Consider the following 12,051-nt stretch of genomic DNA (forward strand, 5'->3'; position numbering starts at 1 on the left):
CTATTTTAAAGAAGTCAATACTTCTCAAATTGATTTTTAGGTCTAATGTAATCTCAATCATAATTTCAACAGGCTCTTTGTAGAAATTCACAACCTGATTCTAAAATTTATATAGAAATGTGAAGGACCTAGAATACCCAAAGCAGTCTTTAAAAAGAACAAAGACATACAGTACCTGTCTGTATGACTTACTATAAAGATGCAGTAATCATGACAATGTGATACTGGCATAAGGAGTCACAAACATCAAAAGAACAGAATAGAGAGCCAGAAATGGACCTATACTTATATAGTCATTTGATTTTTTTTTCACAAGGTGCCAAAGCAATCCCATGGGGGAAGGGTAGTCTTTTCTACAGGTGCTACTGGAAAAACTGGATATGCACATGGTTGGGGGGATGGGGAGGGGGGAACACGACTCATTCTCCACCTCATACCACACACAAAAATTAATTTTAGATGGATCATAAACCTAAATGAAAAAACAATAAACTTCAAGAAGAAAACAAAGGAGAATATCTCTACTTCCTAGGGGTCGGCAAGGATTCCACAGGTCACAGAAAGCAATAAGCATAGAAGAAAAATGGGTAAATTAGACTTCATAAGGATTACAATTTACGCATATCTAAAGATCTTGTTACCAAACCAAACTTGGGTCTGCTCACCACTACAGTAAAGCTACTGACACTGGGTTGTGATGAAGGAAAGTGCAGCATTTACTATAAGGCGCCAATACAAGAAGGATGGAGGGCTCATGCTCTAAAAACCCCAAACTCCCCGAAGGGTTTCAGCAAAGCATTTTTAAAGGCCTGGTGAGGGGGTGGGGTCGCAGGGTATGTGATCAGCTTGTGAGGTAACAGGGCGGTGTCACAGGGGTTAACATCATCAATCAGGCTTCAGCAGGCCTGGGGGCTATGTGCTCATGATCATCAAGTAGTTAACACCTTCCGGGGAGTTCCCTGGTGGTCTAGTGGTTAGGATGCCGGGCTTTCCCTACTGTGGCCCAGGTTCAATCCCTGGTCGGGGAACTGAGATCCCACAAGCTGCATGGTGCGGCCAAAAAACAAAACAAACATCTTCCATTTGGTGGGGGGTTTTCACATCTATAGAACTACTCAGCAAATGTGTATCAGATACTATTATCTAGGGACTTCAGAGAGGAGCTAAAGCAGAGGATATGGGGAAGGCCCCATAGGGTCCTGCTGGGTTACAATCTTGTTAAGAAGATGAATAGGCAAGCCACAGATGGGGAGAAAATACTCACAAAACCTATCTGACAAGTCTTTTATTAAGAATTATGTAAAGAATTCCTGGGGAATTCCCTGTGGTCCAGTGGTTAAGACTTTGAGCTCTCACTGCCGAGGTCCTGAGTTCAATCCCTGGTCGGGGACTTAAGATCCGCACAGCTGAAAAAGAAAAAAAATTTTTTTGTAACTCAATAATAAAAGGACAATGCAGTTAAGAAAAAAATGGGCAAAGGATTTTTTTAAAAGATTTATTTATTATTATTATTATTTTAAATTTTATTTTATTTATTTTTGGCTGCATTAGGTCTTTGTTGCTGTGCTCGGGCTTTCTCTAGTTGCCGCGAGCGGGGGCTACTGTTCATTGCGGTGCATGGGCTTCTCATTGTGGTGGCTTCTCCTGTTGTGGAGCACGGGCTCCAGGCGCGTGGGCTTCAGCAGTTGTGGCTCACGGGCTCTAGAGCACAGGCTCAGTAGTTGTGGCACACGGGCTTAGTTGCTCCACGGCATGTGGGATCTTCCCAGACCAGGGCTCGAATCCGTGTCCCCTGCATTGGCAGGTGGATTCTCAACCACTGCGCCACCAAGGAAGCCCTATTTATTATTTATTTATTTTATTTATTTTTGGCTGCGTCGGGTCTTAGTTGCGGCATGCAGGATCTTCGTTGAGGCACGCGGGATCTTTCCTTGTGGCACGCGGGCTCTTCGTTGTGGTGCTCTGGCTTCTCTCTAGTTGTGGCGTGTGGGTTTTCTCTCTCTAGTTGTGGCGCGGGCTCCAGGGTGCATGGGCTCTGTAGTTTGCGGCACGTGGGCTCTAGTTGAGGTGCGCGAGCTCAGTAGTTGCAGCGCGTGGGCTTAGTTGCCCCGTGGCATGTGGGATCTTAGTTCCCTAACCGGGAATCAAACCCGCATCCCCTGCATTGCAAGGCGGATTCTTCACCACTGGACCACCAGGGAAATCCCTGGGCAAAGGATCTGAACAGACATTTACAAAGGAGGATATACAAATGACTGAGCACATGATAAAGTAATTTCATTAGTGATGGGGATGTGCAAATTAAGACTGAAAATACTGATAGCATCAAATATTGTCAAGTATATGCAGAAACTGGAATTCTGAAACATCGTCGGTGATAGTGTAAAATGTTACAACCACTTGCATAAAGGTCTGGCAGTTTCTTATGTTAAACCTAAGTATAAACCTACCCATGGCCCAGAAATATCACCCCAAGGTATTTACTCAAGAGAAACAGAAGCACACATCCATGAAAAAATGTACACAAGAATATTTGTAGCCACTTTATTCAAGATAGCAAAATACTGTAAGTAATCTAGGTGTTTGTCAACTGGAGACTGACCAAGTAGAGTACTATTCAGCAATAAAAAGGAACAAACTACTGGTTTATGTAACAAAATGGATGAATCTCAAAAACATTATACTGAGTGAAAGAAGCCAGATACAAAATAGTACATACCATGTGATTTTCATTATATGAAGTTGTAGAATAGACAAATCAGATCTCTGGTGAAAAAAAATCAGGTTAGTGGTTGGGTTTCCAATAGGGATGGATGTGGGAATTGCCTGGGAAGGGGTATGAGAGAACTTTCTGGGGGTGATGATAACATTCTGTATCTTAATAAGGATTGGTGTCAAACACGTTTGTCAAAATTCATCAAATGGTACAAGATTTGTGCATTTCATTTTATGTAAATTCTACGATTCACATATGAAATTTACATAAAACATTTAAAGTACCACAGACAAAATATTGAACTCTAGCTAATGATGTGCATGCTAAAGTGTGCAGGGGTGAAATGCACTGATGTCTGCTATTTTGAAATGCATTTAAAAAGAAAACTTGAATTCATGGATGGATAGAGGGATGGATAGATAGATATACATTGTGATAATGAATGATAACATTTGCTAAAGATAGCAAATGTTAATTGTAAAATTTAGGTGATAGGTATATGGTGTTCATGATATAATTCTTTTAACTTTTCTGTACATTTGAAAGTTTTTATGATAAAATATTAGGAAAGGGAAAAGAATAAATTGCAGGGAGACAAGAATGGAAGCACATGTGAGAGATAATGATTAGGTAGTGGCAGTGGAGATGGAAAGGAACGAAGAGATTTAAGATAGTTTTAGAGGCAGAATCTACGGGTCTGCCTACGGATTGGATGTGGGTAGTAACAGAGAGGAATCAAGGATGATTTCTGGGTTTCTGGCCTTATCTGCTGGGTGGTTAGTGCTATTACTGAGAAGAATAATAGGTTTTTTGGGGAAATATAAAGTTCTATTTCAGGGAATTCCCTGGCAGTCCAGTGGTTAGGCCTCTGCGCTTCCACTGCAGGTGGCCTGGGTTTGGGGAACTAAGATCCCCGCAATCCTCGTGGCCAAAAAAAAAATTTTTTTTTCCATTTTGGCCATGTTAAAGAAGTTTCCCCCTCCCTCCCCAAGTATAGATGTCAAGCAGGCAGTTGGACTCTTGAATTTGGAGGAAAAGCCTTGCCTGTAAAAATGAATTTGAGAATTGGCAGGATAGACATGGTATTTAAAGCCATGAAAATGTATGAAATAACCTAGGAAGCTAGTAGACAAATAAAATTTTCAGAACTAGATTCTGAGGACTTTCGACATTTAGAGATTGGGCAGAAAAATGAAGAGACAGTAAAGGAGATTGAGGAGTGCCTGCGATGTTTGAGGAAAACCAGTTGATTGTGGCATCACAGGTACAAAATCTGTATCTACTACAGGCAAGGATTTTCCATTCTTTTTTTCCCAGGAAGTTGCTCATAACTTCTTCATAATTTTATATGAATAAACATGAATGTGAAAGATAACTTTTGATAATGATTATTTTTAATTTGGGTCAAACCCTTAGGAAGTGATCATTATTTTTTACACATTTCTGTATTTAAAAAAATATTTATTTATTCATTTATTTTGCCTGCTCCGGGTCTTAGTTGCTGCATGCGGGATCTTCGTTGCTGCATGTTTAGCTGCAGCATGATTAGTTGCGGCGTGAGGACTTCTTAGTTGTGGCCTGCAGGTGGGATCTAGTTCCCCCACCAGGGATCAAACCTGGGCCCCCTGCATTGGGAGCTCGGAGTCTTACCCACTTGACCACCAGGGAGGTCCCACATTTCTGTATATTTTAAATATTCTGTAGCATATTATTTTTAAAGGTGGTTTTTAATATTCTGTGTATGTAAAAAAATTGATTTTTAATTCAAAAAACTAAAAGCAAAAGGAAAGTGAATAGGAGTTGAAATTGGATATAGCCTTGAAAAAAATTCTTTAAAGAAGTTTTCCTCAGGAGGGTGGCCAAGAGAGAAAATGTTCCATCAAGGTAACATCATTTCAAGATGAGAGATACTGGGACGCATTACAAGCCAGGGAGCGATCCAATAATGAGGGCCAGATTGATGGTAGTAGAGAATGAGGGAATAACAGAAGAAGCAATGCCCTTGAAAATGCAAGAGGCCTTGGGATCCCAAGTAGAAGTAGAGGGATTGCCCATTGATAGGAGGAACGCTTTGTCCACTGCTGAAAAAAGTGGAAAGAGGTTATAAAACGGGGAGGAGATATTAGTGGTTTTGTAGATTTAGTCGTGGCATGATGAGGAAGTTCTTTTCTGACAGCTTCCATTTTCTCAGTTGAGCCAGAAAAAAAGGAGAGGTTGTTTTCCAAAGAGTGAAAAATTCCAGAAGCTAACAAGGGACGCCTTGCTTTGGGCAACTGCAGTTTTGTTCATACTAAGTGCTGTGTCGGACATGGGTCGGCGTGTCGAGAGAGAGGGAGGGAGGGGAAGGGGGAGGGGGGAGAGACAGAGACAGAGACAGACGAGCCGGAGCATTTAGTCTGGGCCAGATTACGAAGACTCCCTGTTTTCCAAACCCCAAGGCAAAGAAGCAAAAGCGCCTTACGCGCAGGGCGCGGGAGGGACTGCCCGCGCAGGTCACTTGGGATCTCGGCTGGTCGGCGCATGCGCGCGGCGCCACGCGGCCTCGCGCTCCTTTTCCCCCGGTGTGTGGCTCCAGGTTCCCCTGATTTTGCCTGGCGGCAGTTTGAGGTCTCTGTGCTCGGGATGGAGCAGGTGGACGAACTGGAGCTGCTAATGGAGAAGAGTTTCGGAGATAAGGCTGCGCCGCCGGCGGAGCTGTGAGCGGAGCGGGGGAAGGGTCTGGGAACAAAGCGGGAGATTTGAAAAGAAGGGAGCGGGAGAGGCCGCACCCGCGCCTCCGCGGACCGGGGCTGGGGCAGAGTGACCGGGCTCAGGTCCCGGGGCGCCCGACGAGCCTCCGGAGCTGGGGTCTGTTTCCCAGGGTTCTCTTTGGGGCCAAGCCCGGGCCAGAGCTTGAATACTCTCCCTCACCCAGCAGTTCATTCTTAACCTTGATATCACCACTTTCCTGAATTTGGGGAGTCCTAGCCACCTTAAATGTCTTCATAAAAGGAAATTGCAACTGCTAGATGCTTTTCTTGATGTTTAATTGGAGAAAGTTATCCCAGGGAGAAATCTGTACCCTCAGAGCGACCTAAATGGTCTGGGAAAATGACCCGCAAGCATAGTGTAGAATTGTCAGTAGTAATGATATTGAGGCTAATTATTGTTGACAGATCTTTGCGCTTTGAGTTTTGATCAGCAGTACCTTTTGGGAGATCCTTAAAGCGTCCCAGCTGACCTTGGGAAATTCATGGCCTGAGGCTACGTGGGGTAGGTGAATGAGGAATATAACCTAGGTGGGTTACAAAGGTTGGGTGACAAAGACAGTTTTAGGGTAAAGTTTTAGGGTAATAACTGGAGAGATGATGACTTTGGACTGTCACTGATAAAGACTGCAGTCAAACTGGAAAGATTTAAGAGGGACTTAATGTTTTCTAGAGGAGAGATTAGAGTATTTTGCAGTTTTCAGGCGGCTAGGATCAGTGGACAAAAGAATTGTGAAATCGACTTGCCCATTATAAATAAGAAATTTCTGAGTTACTCTATGAAGGAATGGTTAAGGTGACAGGTATTAATCTTGCTTTCTCTACAAAGCATAGGCTAGTTGATCCCCAATGAGGTTTTATAGAATGATTTCCTGCATTAAGTAGTAGGTTGGACTAGGTGATTTCTAAGTACTCTCCTAATTGAAAGGTTAATATAATAATGAAGCTCACAGTAGGACTTCCAGCAAACCACCCACACTATATTTTTCCATAACAAACATCTTTTATTTACAAAAGGATAGTGTCCTAGACATTTCCTTTCACTTGTACTTTGGGAAGGTTTGCACCAGTGGTAGGAATTTGTTGTCTAATATTTTTCAATTTACCATTTGTCCTCATAATCATAGATGTCCCAAAGAGCTCCTCATAGAGCTTATATTTGGAAAAATCCATATCATAAGCATGTTTTAAATGGCATTGCTTCTGGGAAGTTTTTATAATAGGAATTCTGCTATGCCCTTGCTCTCTCTCTCTTTACCTCTTTTAGCCAATGGTCTTGTGATAAGCTTTGCGGAAGAAACAAACCTAGAAAACTAGAAGGTTGGTTTGTAGATAAAAGAGATTGAATGACTTCTTATTTAATGCTTGTGCTACAGTAGTTTTGTATGTGTATGCTTTAGATTTCAGAAGAAGAAGGTGGAAGCTTCCTTTTCTAAAACAGTTCTGAGCCGAGGATTGGATAACCGGTACCTGGTATTAGCAGTCAATATTGTACAGCATGAAGAAGGAAACCATGAAAAGCACCTAATCATCACTGCTTCGCAGTCGCTAGAATATAAAGAACTGTGTATCCTTAGGAATGACTGGTAATTTTTGTGTGACTTTGGGCGTTGATCTGGCAGAGTCTTAAGGGTGCCGTCTCACAAACTATCACATGGGCTTGTGTGGCTGTTGCAATAATTGAATTGTTAATAAAGAGAGTAGATATGAACCTGAGTTAATTCTGCATAAAGATTGTGCCTATTACACCAGCATCTCAAGTCCCTTATTCCAAAACTTGATTTTTATTGTCATTTGAAAATCAAGTACAAGGGGACTTATTAAATCACTACTTCCTATTTCCCAGTGCTTTCTGGGACTGCAGCTTAAAACTCATTTAGTTCTCACTAAGAGGAAAACTAATCACAGCATAAGAACATCCTTAGACTCTAGCTGTTGCTTCTCAAGCATTGTGTGGTATGTGAGGGGTGAAGGGGAGATGCAGAGAAGGTGGAGGTCTAACTTTGTCTAGGCTGCAAGTTGGATGGTTTGAACTAGATAAATAAGATTTTGTTCTTGGTACATTGTGTTTGGCTTCATGCCTCAAGGCTTATAGAAGCTGTAGGTATAAGTCTTAAGAATGAGAGAATTATTATTAGAACAACCTCATCCATAATTGAAGCTATACACTGTTAATAATTTGATAGCTTTTGCAGTAGATGATGCAAGACCCAGAAATTTAGAAATACTTATTTCTTTACATAAGATATCCAGTTATTTGTTTATTTTTAAAAAATATTTATTTATTTATTTGGCTGCGCCGGGTCTTAGTTGCGGCACGTGGGATCTTCGTTGCCGTGTGCAGGCTCTTAGTTGCGGTATGCGGGATCTAGTTCCCTGGCCAGGAATCGAACCCGGGCCCCCTGCAGTGGGAGCACAGAGTCTTAACCACTGGTCCACCAGGGAAGTCCCTCCAGTTATTTCTGAAGCCTCCTTAATATGTTTAAATGTAGGAATCTAAACTATGTATACTTTAATTTTGCTTTATTTTTAGGTGCTCTGTACCAGTAGAGGCAGGGGACATCATTCATTTGGAGGGAGACTGCATATCCGATACTTGGATAATAGATGAAGATTTTGGATATTTGATTCTGTATCCAGACATGCTGATTTCTGGCACAAGCATAGCCAGTAGTATTCGATGCATGAGAAGAGCTGTCCTGAGTGAAACATTTAAGGTGAACAGTATTAACAGCCAGTGTTTCCACAGGGTCTTAAGAGTTTACAGAGCACTTTTACACTCTTACTTAATCCTCCCAACAATCCTGTGAAGTAGGTGGTATTAATCAGCTGCATTTTACTGATGGGGAAAATCAGGAAGTTAAGTGACTTGCCCAAAGTTACTGTAGCTAGTAAGTGGCAGTGTTGGGATTCAAGGCCAGGTGTCCTAAGATCCTTTGAATCTTATTCAACATTTTGTAAAATAATTAATTCTAATAATAATATAATTAATTTAAGTGATAAAAAATTTAATTTAATATATCTGGGCATTTCCAAACTTGGCTTCATGTGATTCCCAGTGAACTAAAAGTAAATGTGAGAGTCTCTTTTAAAAACATTATTATGGAAAGTTTCAAACATACGCAAAGAGATGATTATAATAAACTCCCATGTACCCATTTTGCTGTTCCCAGACATTGTATTATTTTGCAACTAAATGAAAGCTGAGGATTTAAAAAAATATATAAACACAGTATCTTTATCATACACAATAAAATGAACAGTAATTCCTTAAATTAATCTAATAGTTTTATCTCTAATGTCTTTTATCAAATATTTTTTTTATTCAGTTCGTTTGTTAGCATCAATATCCAAACAATATTATGTTTGGTTGATATGTCTCATAGTTTCTTTTAATCTATATTCTGCCTTACACCAACTCCCTTTGTTTCAGTGCCATTTCTTTTTTATCTTTTGGTTGCACTGCACGGCTTGTGGGATCTTAGTTCTCTGACCAGGGATTGAACACAGGCCCTCAGCAGTGAGAGCACAGAGTCCTAACCACTGGACCGCCAGGGAATTCCCAATGCCATTTATTTATTTATTTATTTATTTTTTTAAAGAATTATTTATTTATTTGTTTTTGGCTGTGTTGGGTCTTCGTTTCTGTGCGAGGGCTCTCTCTAGTTGTGGCGAGCGGGGGCCACTCTTCATCACGGTGCGCCGGCCTCTCACTATCGCGGCCTCTCTTGTTGCGGAGCACAGGCTCCAGACACGCAGGCTCAGTAGTTGTGGCTCACGGACCTAGTTGCTCCGCGGCATGTGGGATCTTCCCAGACCAGGGCTCGAACCTGTGTCCCCTGCATTGGCAGGCAGATTCTCAACCACTGCGCCACCAGGGAAGCCCCCAATGCCATTTATTTTTGAAGAACGTGAGTTTTATTTGTTGTTTCCTCTTCCTCCCAGGGTATTCTTTTAATTGTACAATTAGTCTCTATGTATGTAGAAAACCAAAAAGTACAGCTAAGGGCTTCCCTGGTGGCGCAGTGGTTGAGAATCTGCCTGCCAATGCAGGGGACACGGGTTCGAGCCCTGGTCTGGGAAGATCCCACATGCCGCAGAGCAACTGGGCCCGTGAGCCACAACTACTGAGCCTGCGCGTCTGGAGCCTGTGCTCCGCAACAAGAGAGGCCGCGATAGTGAGAGGCCCGCGCACCGCGATGAAGAGTGGCCTCCGCTTGCCACAACTAGAGAAAGCCCTCGCACAGAAACGAAGACCCAACACAGCCATAAATAAATAAATAAATTAATTTAAAAAAAAGAATCCGCCTGCCAATGCAGGGGACGGGTTCAGGCCCTGGGCCGGGAGGATCCCACATGCCGTGGAGCAACTAAGCCCGTGTGCTACAACTACTGAGCCTGCACTCTAGAGCCCTTGTGCCACAACTACTGAGTCTGCATGCCACGACTACTGAAGCCTGCGCGCCTAGAGCCTGTGCTCCGCAACAAGAGAAGCCACCGCAATGAGAAGCCTGCGCACCGCAACGAAGTGTAGCCCCCGCTCGCTGCAACTAGAGAGATCCCGTGCATAGCAATGAAGACCCAATGCAGCCAAAAAAAAAAAAAAAAAAATGCAGCTAAGCAAGAAGAGTAAAAGAAGGAAAAATACCTAAGTAGATTTTCTAATAGTCTTAGTTATCACTTATTTATAGTTTTTTTTTAAAAATCAGCTTTTTTCTTCAATTGTGGGGATACTATTAACTTCTCTTTTAACCACGTTATAAAGCAGACCTGAATATTAATATTTTAAAAACCTTATTTTGAAATAATTTTAGACTCACATAGAACTTATAAAAAAAGTACAGAGAGTTCCCTGTAAATTAATTTTTTAAATTCCTGATGGGTGTCTTGGTGGACTTTTTCTTGTTTTTTGATAGTTTCAAGGGGACAGTCCAGACTAATAAAAGAGTTAATTGAAAACTACTGTTTCTTTTTTTTTTTTTTTTTTTTTAACTGTTTCTTTTTGAGTGGCGAGAGTTTGTAAAAAATCTCTGCTGGGGACTTCCCTGGTGGCACAGTGGTTAAGAATCCACCTGCCAATGCAAGGGACACGGGTTCGAACCCTGGTCCGGGCGGATCCCACATGCTGCGGAGCAACTAAACCCGTGCGTCACAACTACTGAGCCTGCGCTCTAGAGCCCGCGAGCCACAGCTACTGAAGCCTGTGCGCCTAGAGCCTGTGCTCCGCAACAAGAGAAGCCCCCGCAATGAGGAGCGCACGTACCGCAACGAATAATAGCCCCCGCTTGCAGCAACTAGAGAAAGCCCACGCGCAACAACGAAGACCCAACACAGCCAAAAATAAATAAATAAATTAATTAATTAAAAAAAATAAATTTGAAAAAAAAAAAATCTCTGCTGTAGAGAATTCCCTGGCTGTCCAGTGGTTAGGACTCAGCGCTTTAACTGCCGGGGCCTGGGTTCAGTCCCTGGTTGGGGAACTAAGATCCCACAGGTGTGTGGGGCAGCCAAAAAAAAAAACTCTGCTGTAAGTTTGTTTCATGTTTGAGTATTTTACTCACATGACTTTATGATCTATGTGTTTATTGACTTTTCTATGTGGGTTCATTATAAAGTGAAATTAGAGATGAATATGTTAAATATTTGAGACTGCATTGAACTTTTTCATATAAGTTATTTTAATTTTTTTCAAAATGGAAATATACTGATTTGAAAAAAATAACTTGTAAAATAATTCAGGTAATTCTAAATTGAAGAGAGTCAAAGTCATCTATAATTTCACTCGCCAGAAAAAAAAGTTGTTTCATATTTTGGCATTTGTCTCACGAGTGTACTTTGGCTATGGTGGTTCAATAGGTTAGGTAATAAATGTACGATCACATCTGCTGATACGTTGTGAAATAAGATGTTCGTATGATTTTTGGTTTTTTTTTGGTAGAGCTCTGATCCAGCCACACGCCAAATGCTGATTGGTACGGTTCTCCATGAAGTATTTCAAAAAGCAATAAGTGATAGTTTTGCCCCAGAAAAGCTACAAGAACTTGCTTTTCAAACTGTTCAAGAAATAAGGCATCTCAAGGAAATGTAAGTAGTTACGAGAGGAACTATAGATACAGTTTTGTTATATAACTTCTTTCCTAGCATCTATAAGGTATTTGGCTATTCGACTATTAAATATAGATCAGTATAATACTAGAATGCAGATTTCAGGGTTGTAGTATCCCACTGCAGTTCTGTGAAGAGCTTCTGAAATTGCAGAACAGGAATTCTCTGGCTAAAAATATCTAAATATTCTCTATACGTGTAATAGACTCCACAGCTGCGCTCAGAGAGTGTGAACTTTTTGTTTTACTTCTAGAAACAGTGTGACATCCTGAAAATTGTATGGGGTTGGGAGTCAGATGAACCTCCTTTCAAATTCTAGCTTTGCCAATTTTATGATTGAACTAGTTACTGAAAGATTCTGAAAAGGGTGATAATACCTATTTTGCATACGTTTTGTGACAATGGAGATAATGTATGTAAACCCACAAATGGCTAGTCATTGGCGTTTTATGAGTGGCTACCTGCAGAGGGATTGGCATATTC

General features: G+C 41.5%; 1 protein-coding gene across 5 annotated transcripts in view; it reads left to right on the forward strand.

Annotated features, from left to right (window-relative positions):
- Positions 1-5,236: 5,236 nt before the first annotated feature.
- The window catches only part of DNA2 (DNA replication helicase/nuclease 2), a 46,712-nt gene continuing 39,897 nt past the window's right edge, over positions 5,237-12,051 (forward strand). For 3 of the 5 annotated variants that reach the window (XR_009005583.1, XM_007167789.2, XM_057530362.1), the window contains exons 1-4: positions 5,237-5,412; positions 6,864-7,049; positions 7,997-8,180; positions 11,402-11,547. Coding sequence is in view for 4 of the 5 variants with exons in the window: in XM_007167789.2 (XP_007167851.2) it covers positions 5,237-5,412; positions 6,864-7,049; positions 7,997-8,180; positions 11,402-11,547 (692 nt within the window). In the remaining variant the exon portion in view is untranslated. Of the gene's footprint in view, positions 5,413-5,871; positions 5,969-6,863; positions 7,050-7,996; positions 8,181-11,401; positions 11,548-12,051 lie in introns of all 5 variants that reach the window. The other 2 variants (XM_057530363.1, XM_057530364.1) reach the window with 2 other exon arrangements.

This window comes from Balaenoptera acutorostrata, chromosome 16 (assembly GCF_949987535.1).
Source record: "Balaenoptera acutorostrata chromosome 16, mBalAcu1.1, whole genome shotgun sequence".
NCBI classification, from domain to species: domain Eukaryota; kingdom Metazoa; phylum Chordata; class Mammalia; order Artiodactyla; family Balaenopteridae; genus Balaenoptera; species Balaenoptera acutorostrata.